This window comes from Cherax quadricarinatus, chromosome 42 (assembly GCF_038502225.1).
Source record: "Cherax quadricarinatus isolate ZL_2023a chromosome 42, ASM3850222v1, whole genome shotgun sequence".
Lineage (NCBI taxonomy): Eukaryota > Metazoa > Arthropoda > Malacostraca > Decapoda > Parastacidae > Cherax > Cherax quadricarinatus.
Window position 1 is genome coordinate 4474908 of NC_091333.1, and position 24743 is coordinate 4499650.

Sequence of the window (24743 nt, forward strand, 5' to 3'; positions counted from 1 at the left end):
CTTTAGTACTCTTTATTGCTCTTTATTCCTCTTTAGTGCTCTTTATTCCTCTTTATTGCTCTTTATTCCTCCTTAGTGCTATTTACTTCTCTTTATCGCTCGATTCTTTAAAAATAAGTTCTTCTCTTAAAATGAAAATAAATGGTGTTGTAAATCATGTTCTTCAAGAAAGTTTATGGTGTTTGTTCTTCACATGAACATGATGTTCCTGTTCACTTAAGTTCTTGTATATTTGTCCCTCAGATGAACATGGTGTTCCTGCTGAACATCATACGGGTGTTGGTCACCAAACTTCGTCAGAGTAATTCCAGCGAGGCGCTTCAAGTGAGGTAAGTCCTCCTTGTTGATGGTTTACAGGGCTACTGACAGCTTGCACCATATCGAACCCGACATTCCGGTGTCCGGGAAGGAATGCCTTGTCCAAATGGGAAGTAGCGGGTGTAGGGATGCCTACTGTACGGGGGAGTGAGGTGTACATTCTTGCGTGTATGTAAGCAGCAAAGGCACGCACGCACACACACACACACACACACACACACACACACACACACACACACACACACACACACACACACACACACACACACACACAAGGTTAGTTCCAGAGCTAAGGGGAATGTCCTATGAAGAAAGATTAAGGGAAATCGGCCTGACGACACTGGAGGACAGGAGGGTCAGGGGAGACATGATAACGACATATAAAATACTGGGTGGAATAGACAAGGTGGACAAAGACAGGATGTTCCAGGGAGGGGACACAGAAACAAGAGGCCACAATTGGAAGTTGAAGACACAAATGAGTCAGAGAGATAGTAGGAAGTATTTCTTCAGTCATAGAGTTGTAAGGCAGTGGAATAGCCTAGAAAATGACGTAGTGGAGGCAGGAACCATACACAGTTTTAAGACGAGGTTTGATAAAGCTCATGGAGCGGGGAGAGAGAGGGCCCAGTAGCAACAGGTGAAGAGGCGGGGCCAGGAGCTAAGACTCGACCCCTGCAACCACAAATAGGTGAGTACACACACACACATACACACACAGTAGCAATCAGGGAAGAGGCGGGGCCAGGAGCTATGACTCGACCCCTGCACACACACACACACACACACACACACACACACACACACACACACACACACACACACTCAAGTCATACCTAACATTCTTCCTTTTGATCAAACCTGATCACCTCGCATTCCACAGGTGCTGTATAACCCCTGCGAGTTTACCGCTCCCCAATAAACATGAGAGTACTAAAAATAACAACATTGACTGCAGCGTCCCCTCGGAATATCTGATACAATAATTTCTGGTATTCCTTTTTTTCCACGTGGCTGGTTGTGATGGTACTGTTTGTGGGCGTGTGGGCGTGGTTACGGGGCGTACAGGAAGGCAGTGAAGGCAGCTATCGTCTTGCTGCCACTCCTGGGTATCACCAACGTCCTGAACATGGTAGGAGCACCGCTGGGACGCTCTGCAGCAGAGTTCGGCTTATGGTCGTACGCTACACACTTTCTCACCTCGTTCCAGGGCTTCTTCATCGCCTTCCTCTACTGCTTCCTTAACGGCGAGGTGAGTTGACGCACTGCTTTAAGGTACGACGCAGAGGTTGAGGTGACTTGACGCAATGCTTTAAGGTACGACACAGAGGCTGAGGTGACTTGACGCTCTGCTTTAAGGTACGACACAGAGGTTGAGGTGACTTGACGCAATGCTTTAAGGTACGACGCAGAGGTTGAGGTGACTTGACGCACTGCTTTAAGGTACGACGCAGAGGTTGAGGTGACTTGACGCACTGCTTTAAGGTGTGACGCAGAGGTTGAGGTGACTTGACGCAATCCTTTAAGGTACGACTTTGAGGTTGAGTTGACCTGACGCACTGCTTTAAGGTACGACACAGAGGTTGAGGTGACTTGACGCAATGCTTTAAGGTACGACACAGAAGTCAGTGACATACATCCTCCCTCTTTCCCCTCCCCCCTCCCTCATTCCATCGTTTTTCCCCTCCTAACTTCCCTCACATTATATGTTCTAAACTACCTTTCCTCTCCCCTCGGTTCGTAATAACGGACACTCAGGTACGGACAGCCGTGAGGAAGTACGTGGATAACTACCTGCTTCACCGTAGCGCCGGGGTGCGTCGTGGGTCAGGACTGTCGTCCGTGTTCCTCACAACGGTCACGGACCTGCCCAGGGACAGCCAGGGACGGACCAGCCACCTCTGTCCGTGTCTCAAAGGCAGTAGCAGTCCCACACACGGGTGAGTGTGTGTGTGTGTGTACTCACCTAGTTGTACTCACCTAGTTGAGGTTGCAGAGGTCGAGTCCAAGCTCCTGGCCCCGCCTCTTCACTGATCGCTACTAGGTCACTCTCCCTGAGCCGTGAGCTTTATCATACCTCTGCTTAAAGCTATGTATGGATCCTGCCTCCACTACATCGCTTCCCAAACTATTCCACTTACTGACTACTCTGTGGCTGAAGAAATACTTCCTAACATCCCTGTGATTCATCTGTGTCTTCAGCTTCCAACTGTGTCCCCTTGTTACTGTGTTCAATCTCTGGAACATCCTGTCTTTGTCCACCTTGTCAATTCCTCTCAGTATTTTGTATGTCGTTATCATGTCCCCCCTATCTCTCCTGTCCTCCAGTGTCGTCAGGTTGATTTCCCTTAACCTCTCCTCGTAGGACATACCTCTTAGCTCTGGGACTAGTCTTGTTGCAAACCTTTGCACTTTCTCTAGTTTCTTCACGTGCTTGGCTAGGTGTGGGTTCCAAACTGGTGCCGCATACTCCAATATGGGCCTAACGTACACGGTGTACAGGGTCCTGAATGATTCCTTATTAAGATGTCGGAATGCTGTTCTGAGGTTTGCTAGGCGCCCATATGCTGCAGCAGTTATTTGGTTGATGTGCGCTTCAGATGTGCCTGGTGTTATACAAACCTCACTCCTTGAGTGAGGTTTGTAGTCTCTGGCCCCCTAGACTGTACTCCGTCTGCGGCCTTCTTTGCCCTTCCCCAATCTTCATGACTTTGCACTTGGTGGGATTGAACTCCAGGAGCCAGTTTCTGGACCAGGTCTGCAGCCTGTCCAGATCCCTTTGTAGTTCTGCCTGGTCTTCGATCGAGTGAATTCTTCTCATCAACTTCACGTCATCTGCAAACAGGGACACCTCAGAGTCTATTCCTTCCGTCATGTCGTTCACAAATACCAGAAACAGCACTGGTCCTAGGACTGACCCCTGCGGGACCCCGCTGGTCACAGGTGCCCACTCTGACACCTCGCCACGTACCATGACTCGCTGCTGTCTTCCTGACAAGTATTCCCTGATCCATTGTAGTGCCTTCCCTGTTATCCCTGCTTGGTCCTCCAGTTTTTGCACCAATCTCTTGTGTGGAACTGTGTCAAACGCCTTCTTGCAGTCCAAGAAAATGCAATCCACCCACCCCTCTCTCTCTTGTCTTACTGCTGTCACCATGTCATAGAACTCCAGTAGGTTTGTGACACAGGATTTCCCGTCCCTGAAACCATGTTGGCTGCTGTTGATGAGATCGTTCCTTTCTAGGTGTTCCACCACTCTTCTCCTGATAATCTTCTCCATGATTTTGCATACTATACATGTCAGTGACACTGGTCTGTAGTTTAATGCTTCATGTCTGTCTCCTTTTTTAAAGATTGGGACTACATTTGCTGTCTTCCATGCCTCAGGCAATCTCCCTGTTTCGATAGATGTATTGAATATTGTTGTTAGGGGTACACATAGCGCCTCTGCTCCCTCTCTCAATACCCATGGGGAGATGTTATCTGGCCCCATTGCCTTTGAGGTATCTAGCTCACTCAGAAGCCTCTTCACTTCTTCCTCGGTTGTGTGCACTGTGTCCAGCACTTGGTGGTGTGCCCCACCTCTCCGTCTTTCTGGAGTCCCTTCTGTCTCCTCTGTGAACACTTCTTTGAATCTCTTGTTGAGTTCTTCACATACTTCACGGTCATTTCTTGTTGTCTCTCCTCCTTCCTTCCTTAGCCTGATTACCTGGTCCTTGACTGTTGTTTTCCTCCTGATGTGACTGTACAACAGTGTGTGTGTGTGTGTGTGTGTGTGTGTGTGTGTGTGTGTGTGTGTGTGTGTGTGTGTGTGTGTGTGTGTGTGTGTGTGTGTGTGTCTGCAGTTCAGTAACATTAACATAAGAGATAAAACACAATATTCTAATTCTTTACCTTTACTCTCCTCTCTGACATATCCTTCTTTACTTCATTTTCCTTCTCCTCCTCCTCTTCCTCCTCTTCCTCCTCCTCCTCCTCCTCCTACTCCTCCTCCTCCTCCTCCTCCTACTCCTCCTCCTCCTCCTCCTCCTACAACACCTCTGCAGACAGGTGTTACATTTTCCAGTCATCAGGTAAAATTCCTCCAGAAATTACGCAAACCAAGACTCATCTTTTTTAAATGAAAGGGAATAATAATGAAAAAAACATGTCTCCGCTCACGTCAAGGAAGTGTAGAAGTGTGTGAATGTTACACTGTGTGAATGTTACACTTTGTGAATGTTACACTTTGTGAATGTTACACTTTGTGAATGTTACACTTTGTGAACGTTACACTTTGTGAATGTTACACTGTGTGAATGTTACACTGTGTGAATGTTACACTGTGTGAATGTTACACTGTGTGAATGTTACACTTTGTGAATGTTACACTTTGTGAATGTTACACTTTGTGAACGTTACACTTTGTGAATGTTACACTGTGTGAATGTTACACTGTGTGAATGTTACACTGTGTGAATGTTACACTGTGTGAATGTTACACTGTGTGAATGTTACACTGTGTGAATGTTACACTTTGTGAATGTTACACTGTGTGAATGTTACACTGTGTGAATGTTACACTGTGTGAATGTTACACTGTGTGAATGTTACACTGTGTGAATGTTACACTGTGTGAATGTTACACTGTGTGAATGTTATACTGTGTGAATGTTACACTGTGTGAATGTTACACTGTGTGAATGTTACACTGTGTGAATGTTACACTGTGTGAATGTTACACTGTGTGAATGTTACACTGTGTGAATGTTATACTGTGTGAATGTTACACTGTGTGAATGTTACACTGTGTGAATGTTACACTGTGTGAATATTACACTGTGTGAATGTTACACTGTGTGAATGTTATACTGTGTGAATGTTACACTGTGTGAATGTTACACTGTGTGAATGTTACACTGTGTGAATGTTACACTGTGAATGTTACACTGTGTGAATGTTACACTGTTGTAACACTTCTAGATGACACTGTGTGAATGTTACACTGTGTGAATGTTATACTGTGTGAATGTTACACTGTGTGAATGTTACACTGTGTGAATGTTACACTGTGTGAATGTTACACTGTGTGAATGTTACACTGTGTGAATGTTACACTGTGAATGTTACACTGTGTGAATGTTACACTGTGTGAATGTTACACTGTGAATGTTACACTGTGTGAATGTTACACTGTGAATGTTACACTGTGTGAATGTTACACTGTGAATGTTACACTGTGAATGTTACACTGTGTGAATGTTACACTGTGTGAATGTTACACTGTGAATGTTACACTGTGTGAATGTTACACTGTTGTAACACTTCTAGATGACACTGTGTGAATGTTACACTGTGTGAATGTTACACTGTGAATGTTACACTGTGTGAATGTTACACTGTGAATGTTACACTGTGTGAATGTTACACTGTGAATGTTACACTGTGTGAATGTTACACTGTGTGAATGTTACACTGTGAATGTTACACTGTGTGAATGTTACACTGTTGTAACACTTCTAGATGACACTGTGTGAATGTTACACTGTGTGAATGTTACACTGTGTGAATGTTACACTGTTGTAACACTTCTAGATGACACTGTGTGAATGTTACACTGTGTGAATGTTACACTTTTGTAACACTCCTAGATGACACTGTGTGAATGTTACACTTTTGTAACACTCCTAGATGACACTGTGTGAATGTTATACTGTGAATGTTACACTGTGTGAATGTTACACTGTGTGAATGTTACACTGTGTGAATGTTACACTGTGTGAATGTTACACTGTGTGAATGTTACACTTTGTGAATGTTACACTGTGTGAATGTTACACTGTGTGAATGTTATACTGTGTGAATGTTACACTGTGTGAATGTTACACTGTGTGAATGTTACACTGTGTGAATGTTACACTGTGTGAATGTTATACTGTTGTAACACTTCTACATGACAGTGTGTGAATGTTATACTGTTGTAACACTTCTAGATGACATTGTGTGAATGTTACACTGTTGTAACACTTCTACATGACACTGTGTGAATGTTATACTGTTGTAACACTTCTAGATGACACTGTGTGAATGTTACACTGTGTGAATGTTACACTGTTGTAACACTTCTAGATGACACTGTGTGAATGTTATACTGTTGTAACACTTCTACATGACACTGTGTGAATGTTATACTGTTGTAACACTTCTAGATGACACTGTGTGAATGTTACACTGTTGTAACACTTCTAGATGACACTGTGTGAATGTTATACTGTTGTAACACTTCTAGATGACACTGTGTGAATGTTACACTGTTGTAACACTTCTAGATGACACTGTGTGAATGTTACACTGTTGTAACACTTCTAGATGACACTGTGTGAATGTTACACTGTTGTAACACTTCTAGATGACACTGTTGTAACACTTCTAGATGACACTGTGTGAATGTTATACTGTTGTAACACTTCTAGATGACACTGTTGTAACACTTCTAGATGACACTGTGTGAATGTTACACTGTTGTAACACTTCTAGATGACACTGTGTGAATGTTACACTGTTGTAACACTTCTAGATGACGCTGTGTGAATGTTACACTTTTGTAACACTTCTAGATGACACTGTGTGAATGTTACACTGTTGTAACACTTCTAGATGACACTGTGTGAATGTTACACTGTTGTAACACTTCTAGATGACACTGTGTGAATGTTACACTGTTGTGACACTTCTAGATGACACTGTGTGAGTGTTACACTGTTGTAACACTTCTAGATGACACTGTTGTAACACTTCTAGATGACACTGTTGTAACACTTCTAGATGACACTGTGTGAATGTTACACTGTTGTAACACTTCTAGATGACACTGTTGTAACACTTCTAGATGACACTGTGTGAATGTTACACTGTTGTAACACTTCTAGATGACACTGTTGTAACACTTCTAGATGACACTGTGTGAATATTACACTGTTGTAACACTTCTAGATGACACTGTGTGAATGTTACACTGTTGTAACACTTCTAGATGACACTGTTGTAACACTTCTAGATGACACTGTTGTAACACTTCTAGATGACACTGTTGTAACACTTCTAGATGACACTGTGTGAATGTTACACTGTTGTAACACTTCTAGATGACACTGTTGTAACACTTCTAGATGACACTGTGTGAATGTTACACTGTTGTAACACTTCTAGATGACACTGTGTGAATGTTACACTGTTGTAACACTTCTAGATGACACTGTGTGAATGTTACACTGTGTGAATGTTACACTGTGTGAATGTTACACTGTGTGAATGTTACACTGTGTGAATGTTACACTGTGTGAATGTTACACTGTGTGAATGTTACACTGTGTGAATGTTACACTGTGTGAATGTTATACTGTGTGAATGTTACACTGTGTGAATGTTACACTGTTGTAACACTTCTAGATGACACTGTGTGAATGTTACACTGTTGTAACACTTCTAGATGACACTGTGTGAATGTTACACTGTGTGAATGTTATACTGTTGTAACACTTCTAGATGACACTGTGTGAATGTTACACTGTTGTAACACTTCTAGATGACACTGTGTGAATGTTACACTGTTGTAACACTTCTAGATGACACTGTGTGAATGTTACACTGTGTGAATGTTACACTGTTGTAACACTTCTAGATGACACTGCGTGAATGTTACACTGTGTGACTGTTACACTGTTGTAACACTTCTAGATGACACTGTGTGACTGTTACACTGTGTGAATGTTACACTGTTGTAACACTTCTAGATGACACTGTGTGAATGTTATACTGTTGTAACACTTCTAGATGACACTGTGTAACTGTTACACTGTGTGAATGTTGCACTGTGTGAATGTTACACTGTGTGAATGTTACACTGTGTGAATGTTACACTTTTGTAACACTTCTAGATGACACTGTGTGAATGTTACACTGTTGTAACACTTCTAGATGACGCTGTGTGAATGTTACACTTTTGTAACACTTCTAGATGACACTGTGTGAATGTTACACTGTTGTAACACTTCTAGATGACACTGTTGTAACACTTCTAGATGACACTGTGTAAATGTTACACTGTTGTAACACTTCTAGATGACGCTGTGTGAATGTTACACTTTTGTAACACTTCTAGATGACACTGTGTGAATGTTACACTGTTGTAACACTTCTAGATGACACTGTGTGAATGTTACACTGTTGTAACACTTCTAGATGACACTGTGTAAATGTTACACTGTTGTAACACTTCTAGATGACACTGTGTGAATGTTACACTGTTGTAACACTTCTAGATGACACTGTGTGAGTGTTACACTGTGTGAATGTTACACTGTTGTAACACTCCTAGATGACACTGTGTGAATGTTACACTGTGTGAATGTTACACTGTTGTAACACTCCTAGATGACACTGTGTGAATGTTACACTGTGTGAATGTTACACTGTTGTAACACTCCTAGATGACACTGTGTGAATGTTACACTGTTGTAACACTTCTAGATGACACTGTGTGAATGTTACACTGTTGTAACACTTCTAGATGACACTGTGTGAATGTTACACTGTTGTAACACTTCTAGATGACACTGTGTGAATGTTACACTGTTGTAACACTTCTAGATGATACTGTGTGAGTGTTACACTGCTGTAACACTCCCAGATGACACTGTGTGAGTGTTACACTGCTGTAACACTCCCAGATGACACTGTGTGAGTGTTACACTGCTGTAACACTCCCAGATGACACTGTGTGAGTGTTACACTGTTGTAACACTTCTAGATGACACTGTGTGAGTGTTACACTGCTGTAACACTCCTAGATGACACTGTGAGTGTTACACTGTTGTAACACTCCCAGATGACACTGTGTGAGTGTTACACTGCTGTAACGCACATAGATGTAAGAACACTGATTCAAAATATCTCTAAAGAAATGATAGAGCGGTAATTTCCTGAGGGAAATTAAAGAGTCTACCTGGAGGGTGTTGCGGGGGTCAGCGTCCCCGCGGCCCAGTCCTGCACCAGGCCTCCCAGTGGATCAGGGCCTGATCAACCAGGCTGTTACTGCTGATGAATTATAATATAATGCTTCATGGTATGCTACCACCAGAAGTCTCTAAGAACTAAAGGAATACAAACGAATACAATACTGAAGACAGACTCAGTATTAACGTAATCAGTCCGTCACTCTTGCCAGGAAGAGGCAAGTCCCTCAAGCTCAGAGGGACTGACCTCTCCCTACTAAGGGTGAAGGACTGATCACATCAAAACTGTATCTGCTGTCTCCAGTGTTGTATTAACCTCGTGTTGTATTAGCCTCGTGTTGTATTAGCCTCGTGTTGTATTAGCCTCGTGTTGTATTAGCCTCGTGTTGTATTAGCCTCGTGTTGTATTAGCTTCGTGTTGTATTAGCCTCGTGTTGTATTAGCCTCGTGTTGTATTAGCCTCGTGTTGTATTAGCCTCGTGTTGTATTAGCTTCGTGTTGTATTAGCCTCGTGTTGTATTAGACTTGTATTGTATTAGCCTCGTGTTGTATTAACCTCGTGTTGTATTAGCCTCGTGTTGTATTAGCCTCGTGTTGTATTAGCCTCGTGTTGTATTAGCCTCGTGTTGTATTAGCCTCGTGTTGTATTAGCCTCGTGTTGTATTAGCCTCGTGTTGTATTAGCCTCGTGTTGTATTAGCCTCGTGTTGTATTAGCCTCGTGTTGTATTAGCCTCGTGTTGTATTATCCTCGTGTTGTATTAGCCTCGTGTTGTATTATCCTCGTGTTGTATTAGCCTCGTGTTGTATTAGCCTCGTGTTGTATTAGCCTCGTGTTGTATTAGCCTCGTGTTGTATTAGCCTCGTGTTGTATTAGCCTCGTGTTGTATTAGCCTCGTGTTGTATTAGCCTCGTGTTGTATTAGCTTCGTGTTGTATTAGCCTCGTGTTGTATTAGACTTGTATTGTATTAGCCTCGTGTTGTATTAACCTCGTGTTGTATTAGCCTCGTGTTGTATTAGCCTCGTGTTGTATTAGCCTCGTGTTGTATTAGCCTCGTGTTGTATTAGCCTCGTGTTGTATTAGCCTCGTGTTGTATTAGCCTCGTGTTGTATTAGCCTCGTGTTGTATTAGCCTCGTGTTGTATTAGCCTCGTGTTGTATTAGCCTCGTGTTGTATTAGCCTCGTGTTGTATTATCCTCGTGTTGTATTAGCCTCGTGTTGTATTATCCTCGTGTTGTATTAGCCTCGTGTTGTATTAGCCTCGTGTTGTATTAGCCTCGTGTTGTATTAGCCTCGTGTTGTATTAGCCTCGTGTTGTATTAGCCTCGTGTTGTATTAGCCTCGTGTTGTATTAGCCTCGTGTTGTATTAGCCTCGTGTTGTATTAGCCTCGTGTTGTATTAGCCTCGTGTGCAGGCAAAGTTTTCCACACTAAAGACAGCCGAGTGTTGGACATGTGCTTTATTCATCACTGAGAGGAAGTCTCTCTCCCGCGGATTTATATCCTGAGATATAATCTCTGATTTTATTCTACACTTCATCCTATTTTTTTAAAAAATACTTGAAACATTAAAAAATATTAAAAAATCTGCGGAAATGTTATTTTAGTGCATATTACAACGATTCTGAACGATCTGGAGCATTTTCTGTCATACAGCATTTTTGGGGGCTGAAATACGTAAAGAGGTGTTTTTCGACCTTAGTGAAGGTGTATATAAGATGTGAATGGTGAGGCCGTACGTGATGTGTCAGTGGAATACACGGGGTGTTTCATAATGATGGATCCAATTTGACATAGCATGTCCACAAGGGAGATCCTGCTGGTGAAGTCTGTCTCTGACATCTTCGCACATACACAAGCTGTGTCAGAAGCTTGGTAAGGAATGTTGATGAAACAAACACTGCCTTCTTGTTGTTGTTCTTGTTGGTTGGTTTGCTGTAGACAATCGTCTGACTGAGACCTGAGTGGCAAGATGAGCCGTTCAGTGTTACCTGCACCCTGGTAGAGGAACAGGATATGTGAAAGTGTTTCTCATTCTCTCTCTCTCACTCACTCACGCGCGCCTGTGACCAGAAACTTTACAAATTGTTAAAAGCACACAGATGGGAAGGCTAACAAAGGAGTTTAAAATTCACAGATGGCTTCTAAGCATGTTGTTTGCTAGCTCCAGCAGCCGCAGACATGTCAAACACTAATGAACACAAGTTACATTTTTTACTGACATTTTCTTAGCGACTTTTGAGTTAATTAATCCCTTGGTTTAAAAAGACTTGAGATTTCACGTACGAAAAGGACTCTGGATGTAGGTAACCAGAATGACGTGGTAATCAGGGTCATATGTTACTGGTTTAGAAAGACACGTAAGCAAACACTATGACATATTTATTAGAAAACGTTTCGGTCCTGGGACCTTGATCACTTCTAACATACAGATCAAGGTCCCAGGACCGAAACGTTTTCTAATAAATATGTCATAGTGTTTGCTTACGTGTCTTTCTAAACCAACTTGTCGGTATTTATTACCAAGGTTTATACCATCATATGTTACTACACAGGACATGGTATCATAACATCAGTGGTATACAAACATTATCTGTCATCCCACAGCAGGATTCGAATCTACACTGCAGCAAAGTACGTAGTACTTAGTCCACTTAGCCAGATCCGGCCGAGTGACGTAATTACTACGTACATTGATGCAGTGTTTGTAGGTTCGAATCCTAGATTGAGAGATAATGTTTGTAAATACCTTCGCCCGTTTGCGAATTGTTAAGCACATCAGTGGTATATAATACCGACAAGTTGAAGAATTATACACATGAATAACTAAAGCGTAATGAACACCTGTCATTGATCAATAATAACCAACATGGAGACAGAAACTGACGAGATTAATTGATCTCTATGTTTCGGCCCCCTTCTGGGATCCTCTTCAACAGATCCTCTTCTGTCGAAGAGAATCCCAGAAGGAGGCCAAAATATACAGATCAAATAAGAGTGAATATAGAAAAGAATAAGGTCATGAGGATGAAAAAAATAGGTAACGAAAGATTGGATATCAGATTGGAAGGAGAGAGTATAGAGGAGGTGAATGTATTCAGATATTTATGAGTGGACGTGCAGCAAATGGGTCTATGAAAGATGAGGTGAATCATACAACTGACGAGGGGAAAAAGGTGAGTGGTGCACTGGGGAGTCTGTAGAGACAAAGAATTTTCTGCATGGAAGCAAAGAGGGGAATGCATGAGAGTATAGTTATACCAACACTCTTATGGGTGTGAAGCATGTGTGGTGAATGTTGCAACAAGGAGAAGGATGGAGGCAGTGGAGATGTTGTGTCTGAAGGCGATGTGTGGTGTGAATATAATGCAGAGAATTCGTACTTTGAAAATTAGGTGGAGGTCGGGATTACAATAACTATTATCCAGAGGGCTGAGTAGGGGTTGTTGAGGTGGTTCGGACATGTAGAGAGAATGGAGCGAAATAGAATGACTTCGAGAGTGTATAAATCTGTAGTGGAGGGTAGGATGGGTAGGGGTCGGCCTAGGAAAGGTTGGAGGGAGGGGGTAAAGGAGGTTTTGTGTGCGAGGGGCTTGGACTTCCAGCAAACATGCGTGAGCGTGTTAGATAAAAGTGAATGGAGACAAATGGTTTTTAGGACTTGACGTGCTGTTGGAGTGTGAACAAGGTAACATTTATGAAGGGGTTCAGGGAAACCGGCAGGCCGGACTTGAGTCCCGGAGATGGGAAGTACAGTGTCTGCACTCTGAAGGAGGGGTGTTAATGTTGCAGTTTTATAACTGTAGTGTAAACACGCCTCTGGCAAGACAGTGATGGAGTGAATGATGGTGAAAGTTTTTTTTCTTTGTCGGGCCACCCTGCCTTGGTGGGAAACAGCCGATGTGTTAATAAAAATAATAAAATATATAATAATCTCCTGAGCTTCGGTCTCCATGTTGGTTATTATCGAGAATTATATATGTGCAACAAGTGGGTCAGTAACCTGTCCAGGGTGTGCTAGTAAGCTGTCCAGGGTGTGCCAGTAAGCTGTCCAGGGTGTGCCAATAAGCTGTCCAGGGTGTGCCAGTAAGCTGTCCAGGGTGTGCCAATAAGCTGTCCAGGGTGTGCCAGTAAGCTGTCCAGGGTGTGCCAGTAAGCTGTCCAGGGTGTGCCAGTAAGCTGTCCAGGGTGTGCCAGTAAGCTGTCCAGGGTGTGCCAATAAGCTGTCCAGGGTGTGCCAGTAAGCTGCCTAACATATGCTAATACACAAACAGTTTATCACAGCCTCTGGTAATAACATTACCAGATCTTATTTCTCCATTTTTCGAGAAATTTGCACGAAGAATTATCAACTTGATTTTGTATACGTTGAGCCTTGTATATTTTCATTTATAATTTTTGGCTGTCTTTGTACACTCAAATTTGAGAGTCAAGTTTGTATATTATTATTATTATAATTATTTTAAGAGATAAGCCTAAAGGGGGTGACAGAGCTCTATAGGGAGGGATGTGTGTGAGGTAGGAATGTGGGAAGGGTAGGAGTGTGTGAGTGTGTGTGTGAGTGAGTGTGTGAGTGTGTGAGTGTGTGAGTGTGTGAGTGAGTGAGTGTGTGAGTGTTGAGTGAGAGGGCTGGGGTGTGCGAGGGATTAGTGGACATAGGGGAAGGTTCAAGAGGAAAATTTACATCAACGTTGTCTAGGAAAAACCTGTCGTGTGCTGCTGTGTCAGAGGCTGTCTAGCAGCCTGGTAAGACGCAGTTTACCCATACTGGAGCTCAACTCCCCCATCCCCACCACCACCACTTAACAGGTAGCGTCTAGTAGCTATTTTTGTGACTCTCGAGCGATTCAAGAGATGGAACTCAACCCCTTATAATCCCCCAAAAAAGTATGAACAGGTAAATAACTACAGTAAGCCAGAAGAATCAAGGTTTACCAGCCTCCAACAAGAAAGATAAGGATATTTTTTTTAATCATATTCCTTTGATCATTTTGTCTTCCCTCGCCCCCTCCTCTGCCTTCTCTCTTCCCCTCTCTCTTCTTATTCCTCCTCCTCCTCCTCCTCCTACTCATCTTCAAGGTGTAAAGAACAAAACGGTACAAAACTGTGGAACATTACTCAAATAACCCGTAAAGCACATAGGAGAGAGAGGAGCTTACGACAACGTTTCGGTCCGACTTGGTCCCAAGTCTGACCTAAACGTCGACGTAAGCTTCCCTCTCCTAACAAAATTCCTGGCTTCACGTCAAGAAACATTAATAACAGAAATCGAAAGGTTATACTTCAAATTTCCATATCTTTGGTTAAATCCCATTTAGATTTATGCTTTCCAGTTTTGGTTCCATATTACACGCTGGACATAAATGCACTCGAGAATATACAGAGAAAGATAACGGGTTACATTCCATATATTGGAAACTGTTCTTACGAAACAGACCGAAGCCATTGAACTTACACGCTCTGGAAAGACGTAGAATTAGGGCAAGTATGGCTGAAATGTACAAACGGGAAACAGGAATAAATAAGGAGGACATACATAGAGTATCATGTCGAATATATCTCCAGTATGTACATGAACGGTACGCACTACCGAGAAGGTGAAAATTAGACACATGTGCAACATTTGGGTATCTTTACTGTAGACGTTTCGCCATCCAGTGGCTTTATCAATATAAATTGTATATAGCTCTACTGTCTTCCCATTATATCCTTGAATTTGTATTGATAAAGCCACTGGATGGCGAAACGTCTACAATAAAGATACCCAGATGTTGCACTTGTGTCTTATTTTCATGGTATCTGCAGTATGACCAAGACAGAACTCGCAGTAATAGTTTCATGTCGGAGAAATTTAGATTTAGAAATGATATTGGGAAGTGTTAATGTGACGATAGTTATTGAGTTGAACAAACTTCGGGGCAAGAACTTTGGATAGCTTTAAATAGATGTTGGATGGGTACATGAGTGGGTGGGAGAGAGACCTGCCTAGCATGGGCCAGTAAACCTGCTACAGTGTTCCTTCTTGTGTTCTTGTATAAATCCATATACGTGACAATATTGTGGTGCCTTAACTGGCTTGACCATAATTTATAAAACTGCTGGAATAGACATTAGGTCCCAGTATATCAAATTACAGTAACAGTTACTTGTTTTTTCGTATCATTAAGATGTCTTATCACTAACATGGTTCTCTCCCTCAGGTCGTACTTATGACAGTTGCGACGACTCCCTGGGTGCCCCAGGAAGGGGGTCAGGGGGTCGGCGGCACACCGTGCCAACAAGAAAAGGTCCCACGACCGTTCTACACTGAGTACCGGCAGACGTGATGGCGTGGGCACAGCACACACCACACCAGCCACCATGCACGCCACACGCAACGCGCCTTCCTTCGCTGACTCCACCACCACACCCTCAAACACCTGCAACATACCTCCTGATGCAGAACTGGATTCCGACGCTGGTATGCCGGCTGAGCACACGATGGCCCCACACTGCCTCAGGCAGTGTAGTCACCTGAGCCTCCAGGAGGCACAGCTGGAGTGTGCCAAGGCTCGCCTCAAGGACCCTGAAGTGGAGTGTGACCATGAATGCTGTTTGTTGGAATCTTGCAGCACCGCCAGAGAGGAGAAGACAAGAGATGGAGATTCTAGCAAGGAACCAAGCAGTATTGTGCTTAAGACTTTCAAGCCTCACAGATCATTCTCCCTCCGTCTGGCCAAAAATTCTTCCCGTGCGAAGGAACAGGACAGCAGTTTCACTAATGGGACTTCAAAAGCCCATTTTACTTGTACTAATTACCCGTGTGTTCAGCATGCATCGCGGCCGGACCCTAGACAGAAAAATAATCACCTGCAAGTTAATTCTGTTTCGAAAACTCCCACAGGGCGTACGAATCTCGATTTATGTGTGTCGTGTCAGTCGCTAGCACCGAGGAGCTCTAGTGACCACCACGACACGGACGACGAGCATCGGCAACGACACCAGTGGGACGTAGGCAGGTCAGAGCCTTCCTTACAGTCCGGGTGTTCTGACACTCACTCTGACTACGAGGACCTCATCGTCACTACTGCCTGCTAGCCTCGCCCACTCGTGCTCTCTCTCTCATATATATATATATATATATATATATATATATATATATATATATATATATATATATATATATATATATATATATATATATATATATATATATATATATATATATATATATATATATATATATATATATATATATATATATATATATATATATATATATATATATATATATATATATATCGAAGAAAGGAGTAGCTTTTCTCTAATGTCAAAAAAAAAAGTCTTTAAAAAATATCCAGGATATAATACGAGGAACTACGAACCTGTAAACTGTTGCGCATTTTTTCCGTGTTTATGAGATTAATATTAAATACCCGAGGTATTTTGGCATGGGTATTTTCTACGATAAAATCGATATTAACCAAAACATTGATCGTATTCAGTTTTTAATGTGAACACAGAGGTGCGAGCAAGTGACCCAGCCCAGCGCCTCTGTAATGTGCTCTAACATCTTTGTGATAAATTATTACTCACGAAATCTTAATGACACAATTGCAAACCGCGGAACGGTAAGCGTTTGAACCCCATGGACTGGCCTGGAGTTTATTTTTTTAACTCACTTGCCATGGGCACAGACCTGACCCGTTCAGTGGTTTGATTAATTATGGTTATTTAATATTGTTGGTAGAATTACCATCAATATGCTCGGTAAAAGTTACACATGTGTCCAGTTATCTAACATGGTTATTTTCGCTTTGTACAGCACAAGGAGCAATGGAGGCTCTAACCTCCGTCGACTAACGGCCAGTCGGTCTGGAAGCTCGTTGCCCACTATGGTGTGAGCAGCCTGACCTCACCAACAGTTCTGAAGACAAGCATTTTGCTCGCGACAAGGAATACAGAATGTCCAAATGAGATGAAAATCTAACCAACTAACATCCTGCAGCTGGAGTACTGGGAACCGAACCAGCGTTCTGACAGTTGCAGGTCCGTAGCCACACTGACTGGAACTCAGTGTTTGAAGTTCCATATATTCCAGTCCCTTTAAATGGGTTAATTTAGATTAATTTAGGCTAACCTAAGCTAACCTAGCTTTATCAAAAGTAACAGAATTTAACTAACCTAACTTAACCTAACCCAGAAAAAATGTCAGTGGGCGGATAGATACCGGATAGATACCGGACGCTGGTGTTATTGTTCTGATAGTAGTGAAACCCATCAGCTGTAATACAGCAATGACGACACACTGATCACGAGAACAGGCTGCTCCATGCAACACCTACTGAACCTGATTATAATAATATTTTTAACCATGCGAGTATATCCTATACCAGTGTGTATGTGTACTCACCTAGTTGTACTCACCTAGTTGAGGTTGCGGGGGTCGAGTCCGAGCTCCTGGCCCCGCCTCTTCACTGATCGCTACTGTGTGTGTGTGTGTGTGTGTGTGTATGTGTGTGGTACTATCATTACTCTCTAAGTAATGTGATCTTCGATGAGTAAGACATATGTGCAACACCTGGGTGTCTTTATTGTTGTAACGTTTCGCCTGCACAGTAGACTTCTACAGTCAAATACAGAGGCAGCAAGAGTAGTAGCGAAGTAAAGAGGATTTAATCAGTCCAACAAGCTTGGAGATACTGGTCTTCATGGAGAAGAAGTCTTCTCCAGGCTGAGGGACTGACCACCTTAATACTGATGCGACTTAATTATACCGCCTTTACTTCGCTACTACATAACTTTCTCTGTATTTGACTGAAGAAGTCTACTGTGTAGGCGAAACATTTCAACAATAAAGATTCCCAACTGCTGTACATGTGTCTTAATCATCAACTTGTCGGTATTTCATACCATTTTCAATAATAAGACCTTTATTTGGTGTCCAATGGGAGACGGACGTCAAACGATGGTTTTATGAGACCCCCCGTAATAACACTTATTAAAGGGACGTTTAATATAAATCCCTTTCCCTTTATTCCTCTCACCTCCCCTTTACCCATTTCTCCAACTTCATCATTCCTTTCGTAGTTATCCCAAGCTGCAAGATTTATCATCTTTTATGAGAACGACTTGACTTTGAAAGCTCAGGGTGAGTTATATATATATATATATATATATATATATATATATATATATATATATATATATATATATATATATATATATATATATATATATATATATATATATATATATATATATATATATATATATATATATATATATATATATATATATATATATATATATATATATATATATACATATATATATATATATATATATATATATATATATATATGCTCAATAATAGCCCACTGAAGAGGATCCCAGAAGGGGGTCGAAGTATACAGATCAATTTATCTTCTGTGTTCTTCCTCCATGTTGGCTATTACTGAGCACTGGCAAAGAGTTCAATACACTTTAGTTATCCGTGGATGTATATATGTTATCCGGATATCTTGTAATCTGGATATGAGGGCGTGAACGAGAGGTATGTAAATGAGCTGTGTGTCCAGTAGTCCGGATAAGTGAGTAGATGGGGGAGTGTATAAGGAAGGTATTCCGTATTTCGGGTAAAATGTAAACTGAATATCCCATAATCCGGATGAGTGATTACGAACAAAAAGTCACAATACCGTGACTGGAACAATACACAAATAACCCTCACATAGGAGTGAGAAGCTGATGACGAACGACGTTTCGGTTCGACTCGGATCATTTACAAGTCACAATGTGTCTTGTAAGTGGTCCAGATGAGACCCGAACGCCGTCATAAGGTTCTCTCTCTTTCCTATGTGCGGGTTATTTTTTTTTTTGTTGTACTAAAATAAATAAATCAGATGAAGGTGGTCACTATCGTTACCAACTGAACCTCATCCTTACACTGGCACTCATGCCTCATTAGATTCACGGGGGGGGGGCGGACAGTGAACCCGTGAGGGCCATACAGCGTCTGGGGAACCGGAGGTTATTAGGTTACGTCCAAGGTAGACGAGGGTATCTCCCATCTCCTTGCATCAAGACACGCAGTAACGGAGACTGTGTAAGACCGTGTCACTTACAAGTGTTGAAGGTTCAACAGTGGGTAAGACCGTGTCACTTACAAGTGTTGAAGGTTCAACAGTGGGTAAGACCGTGTCACTTACAAGTGTTGAAGGTTCAACAGTGGGTAAGACCGTGTCACTTACAAGTGTTGAAGGTTCAACAGTGGGTAAGACCGTGTCACTTACAAGTGTTGAAGGTTCAACAGTGGGTAAGACCGTGTCACTTACAAGTGTTGAAGGTTCAACAGTGGGTAAGACCATGTCACTTACAAGTGTTGAAGGTTCAACAGTGAGTAAGACCGTGTCACTTACAAGTGTTGAATGTTCAACAGTGGGTAAGACCGTGTCACTTACAAGTGTTGAAGGTTCAACAGTGGGTAAGACCGTGTCACTTACAAGTGTTGAAGGTTCAACAGTGGGTAAGACAGTGTCACTTACAAGTGTTGAAGGTTCAACAGTGAGTAAGACCGTGTCACTTACAAGTGTTGAAGGTTCAACATTGAGTAAGACCGTGTCACTTACAAGTGTTGAAGGTTCAACAGTAAGACCGTGTCACTCACAAGTGTTGAAGGTTCAACAGTGGGTAAGACCGTGTCACTTACAAGTGTTGAAGGTTCAACAGTGGGTAAGACCATGTCACTTACAAGTGTTGAAGGTTCAACAGTAAGACCGTGTCACTTACAAGTGTTGAAGGTTCAACAGTGGGTAAGACCGTGTCACTTACAAGTGTTGAAGGTTCAACAGTGGGTAAGACCGTGTCACTTACAAGTGTTGAAGGTTCAACAGTGGGTAAGACCATGTCACTTACAAGTGTTGAAGGTTCAACAGTGAGTAAGACCGTGTCACTTACAAGTGTTGAAGGTTCAACAGTGGGTAAGACCGTGTCACTTACAAGTGTTGAAGGTTCAACAGTGGGTAAGACCGTGTCACTTACAAGTGTTGAAGGTTCAACAGTGGGTAAGACCGTGTCACTTACAAGTGTTGAAGGTTCAACAGTGGGTAAGACCGTGTCACTTACAAGTGTTGAAGGTTCAACAGTGGGTAAGACCGTGTCACTTACAAGTGTTGAAGGTTCAACAGTGGGTAAGACCGTGTCACTTACAAGTGTTGAAGGTTCAACAGTGGGTAAGACCGTGTCACTTACAAGTGTTGAAGGTTCAACAGTGGGTAAGACCATGTCACTTACAAGTGTTGAAGGTTCAACAGTGAGTAAGACCGTGTCACTTACAAGTGTTGAAGGTTCAACAGTGGGTAAGACCGTGTCACTTACAAGTGTTGAAGGTTCAACAGTGGGTAAGACCGTGTCACTTACAAGTGTTGAAGGTTCAACAGTGGGTAAGACCGTGTCACTTACAAGGGTTGAAGGTTCAACAGTGAGTAAGACCGTGTCACTTACAAGTGTTGAAGGTTCAACAGTGAGTAAGACCGTGTCACTTACAAGTGTTGAAGGTTCAACAGTAAGACCGTGTCACTCACAAGTGTTGAAGGTTCAACAGTGGGTAAGACCGTGTCACTCACAAGTGTTGAAGGTTCAACAGTGATTAAGACCGTGTCACTTACAAGTGTTGAAGGTTCAACAGTGGGTAAGACCGTGTCACTTACAAGTGTTGAAGGTTCAACAGTGGGTAAGACCGTGTCACTTACAAGTGTTGAAGGTTCAACAGTGAGAAAGACCGTGTCACTTAGTGTTGAAGGTTCAACAGTGGGTAAGACCGTGTCACTTACAAGTGTTGAAGGTTCAACAGTAAGAAAGACCGTGTCACTTACAAGTGTTGAAGGTTCAACAGTAAGACCGTGTCACTCACAAGTGTTGAAGGTTCAACAGTGAGTAAGACCGTGTCACTTACAAGTGTTGAAGGTTCAACAGTGGGTAAGACCGTGTCACTTACAAGTGTTGAAGGTTCAACAGTGAGTAAGACCGTGTCACTTACAAGTGTTGAAGGTTCAACAGTGGGTAAGACCGTGTCACTTACAAGTGTTGAAGGTTCAACAGTGGGTAAGACCGTGTCACTTACAAGTGTTGAAGGTTCAACAGTGAGAAAGACCGTGTCACTTACAAGTGTTGAAGGTTCAACAGTGGGTAAGACCGTGTCACTTACAAGTGTTGAAGGTTCAACAGTAAGACCGTGTCACTCACAAGTGTTGAAGGTTCAACAGTAAGACCGTGTCACTTACAAGTGTTGAAGGTTCAACAGTGGGTAAGACCGTGTCACTTACAAGTGTTGAAGGTTCAACAGTGGGTAAGACCGTGTCACTTACAAGTGTTGAAGGTTCAACAGTGGGTAAGACCGTGTCACTTACAAGTGTTGAAGGTTCAACAGTGGGTAAGACCGTGTCACTTACAAGTGTTGAAGGTTCAAAAGTGGGTAAGACCGTGTCACTTACAAGTGTTGAAGGTTCAACAGTGATTAAGACCGTGTCACTTACAAGTGTTGAAGGTTCAACAGTGGGTAAGACCGTGTCACTTACAAGTGTTGAAAGTTCAACAGTGAGAAAGACCGTGTCACTTACAAGTGTTGAAGGTTCAACAGTGAGAAAGACCGTGTCACTTACAAGTGTTGAAGGTTCAACAGTAAGACCGTGTCACTCACAAGTGTTGAAGGTTCAACAGTAAGACCGTGTCACTTACAAGTGTTGAAGGTTCAACAGTGGGTAAGACCGTGTCACTTACAAGTGTTGAAGGTTCAACAGTGGGTAAGACTGTGTCACTTACAAGTGTTGAAGGTTCAACAGTGGGTAAGACCATGTCACTTACAAGTGTTGAAGGTTCAACAGTGAGTAAGACCATGTCACTTACAAGTGTTGAAGGTTCAACAGTGGGTAAGACCGTGTCACTTACAAGTGTTGAAGGTTCAACAGTGGGTAAGACCGTGTCACTTACAAGTGTTGAAGGTTCAACAGTGGGTAAGACCGTGTCACTTACAAGTGTTGAAGGTTCAACAGTGAGTAAGACCGTGTCACTTACAAGTGTTGAAGGTTCAACAGTGAGTAAGACCGTGTCACTTACAAGTGTTGAAGGTTCAACAGTAAGACCGTGTCACTCACAAGTGTTGAAGGTTCAACAGTGGGTAAGACCGTGTCACTCACAAGTGTTGAAGGTTCAACAGTGATTAAGACCGTGTCACTTACAAGTGTTGAAGGTTCAACAGTGGGTAAGACCGTGTCACTTACAAGTGTTGAAGGTTCAACAGTGGGTAAGACCGTGTCACTCACAAGTGTTGAAGGTTCAACAGTGATTAAGACCGTGTCACTTACAAGTGTTGAAGGTTCAACAGTGGGTAAGACCGTGTCACTTACAAGTGTTGAAGGTTCAACAGTGAGAAAGACCGTGTCACTTAGTGTTGAAGGTTCAACAGTGGGTAAGACCGTGTCACTTACAAGTGTTGAAGGTTCAACAGTGGGTAAGACCGTGTCACTTACAAGTGTTGAAGGTTCAACAGTGGGTAAGACCGTGTCACTTACAAGTGTTGAAGGTTCAACAGTGGGTAAGACCGTGTCACTTACAAGTGTTGAAGGTTCAACAGTGAGAAAGACCGTGTCACTTAGTGTTGAAGGTTCAACAGTGGGTAAGACCGTGTCACTTACAAGTGTTGAAGGTTCAACAGTGGGTAAGACCGTGTCACTTACAAGTGTTGAAGGTTCAACAGTGAGAAAGACCGTGTCACTTAGTGTTGAAGGTTCAACAGTGGGTAAGACCGTGTCACTTACAAGTGTTGAAGGTTCAACAGTAAGAAAGACCGTGTCACTTACAAGTGTTGAAGGTTCAACAGTAAGACCGTGTCACTCACAAGTGTTGAAGGTTCAACAGTGAGTAAGACCGTGTCACTTACAAGTGTTGAAGGTTCAACAGTGGGTAAGACCGTGTCACTTACAAGTGTTGAAAGTTCAACAGTGAGTAAGACCGTGTCACTTACAAGTGTTGAAGGTTCAACAGTGGGTAAGACCGTGTCACTTACAAGTGTTGAAGGTTCAACAGTGGGTAAGACCGTGTCACTTACAAGTGTTGAAGGTTCAACAGTGAGAAAGACCGTGTCACTTACAAGTGTTGAAGGTTCAACAGTGGGTAAGACCGTGTCACTTACAAGTGTTGAAGGTTCAACAGTAAGACCGTGTCACTCACAAGTGTTGAAGGTTCAACTGTAAGACCGTGTCACTTACAAGTGTTGAAGGTTCAACAGTGGGTAAGACCATGTCACTTACAAGTGTTGAAGGTTCAACAGTGGGTAAGACCGTGTCACTTACAAGTGTTGAAGGTTCAACAGTGGGTAAGACCGTGTCACTTACAAGTGTTGAAGGTTCAACAGTGGGTAAGACCGTGTCACTTACAAGTGTTGAAGGTTCAACAGTGGGTAAGACCGTGTCACTTACAAGTGTTGAAGGTTCAACAGTGAGTAAGACCGTGTCACTTACAAGTGTTGAAGGTTCAACAGTGGGTAAGACCGTGTCACTTACAAGTGTTGAAAGTTCAACAGTGAGAAAGACCGTGTCACTTACAAGTGTTGAAGGTTCAACAGTGGGTAAGACCGTGTCACTTACAAGTGTTGAAGGTTCAACAGTGGGTAAGACCGTGTCACTTACAAGTGTTGAAGGTTCAACAGTGGGTAAGACCGTGTCACTTACAAGTGTTGAAGGTTCAACAGTGAGAAAGACCGTGTCACTTACAAGTGTTGAAGGTTCAACAGTGGGTAAGACCGTGTCACTTGCAAGTGTTGAAGGTTCAACAGTGAGAAAGACCGTGTCACTTACAAGTGTTGAAGGTTCAACAGTGAGTAAGACCGTGTCACTTACAAGTGTTGAAGGTTCAACAGTGGGTAAGACTATGTCACTTACAAGTGTTGAAGGTTCAACAGTGGGTAAGACCGTGTCACTTACAAGTGTTGAAGGTTCAACAGTGGGTAAGACCATGTCACTTACAAGTGTTGAAGGTTCAACAGTAAGACCGTGTCACTTACAAGTGTTGAAGGTTCAACAGTGGGTAAGACCGTGTCACTTACAAGTGTTGAATTTTCAACAGTAAGACCGTGTCACTTACAAGTGTTGAAGGTTCAACAGTGGGTAAGACCGTGTCACTTACAAGTGTTGAAGGTTCAACAGTGAGAAAGACCGTGTCACTTACAAGTGTTGAAGGTTCAACAGTGGGTAAGACCGTGTCACTTACAAGTGTTGAAGGTTCAACAGTGAGAAAGACCGTGTCACTTACAAGTGTTGAAGGTTCAACAGTGAGAAAGACCGTGTCACTCACAAGTGTTGAAGGTTCAACAGTAACTCAAACTCTGCAAGAAGATGGCTGATCAAGTTGCTTGTGTTGCTACAGTAAAAGTCTATTTACATTAAAAGCCACAAT

The 24743-nt window shown here is 42.6% G+C and overlaps 1 protein-coding gene across 2 annotated transcripts; it reads left to right on the plus strand.

The window, feature by feature from the left end:
- The first annotated feature begins 242 nt into the window (after positions 1-242).
- Positions 243-16404, plus strand: LOC138853843 (PDF receptor-like). Of its 2 annotated transcripts, none has more exons than XM_070093158.1 (4): positions 243-329; positions 1387-1570; positions 2077-2258; positions 15512-16404. In XM_070093158.1, the coding sequence occupies exon 4, from the start codon at positions 15672-15674 to the stop codon at positions 16386-16388; it is 717 nt and encodes a 238-aa protein (XP_069949259.1). In that variant the 5' UTR covers positions 243-329; positions 1387-1570; positions 2077-2258; positions 15512-15671; the 3' UTR covers positions 16389-16404. The 2 variants fall into 2 exon arrangements, with proteins under 2 accessions (XP_069949259.1, XP_069949260.1); XM_070093159.1 differs by having other exon boundaries at positions 249-329.
- Positions 16405-24743: the final 8339 nt, after the last annotated feature.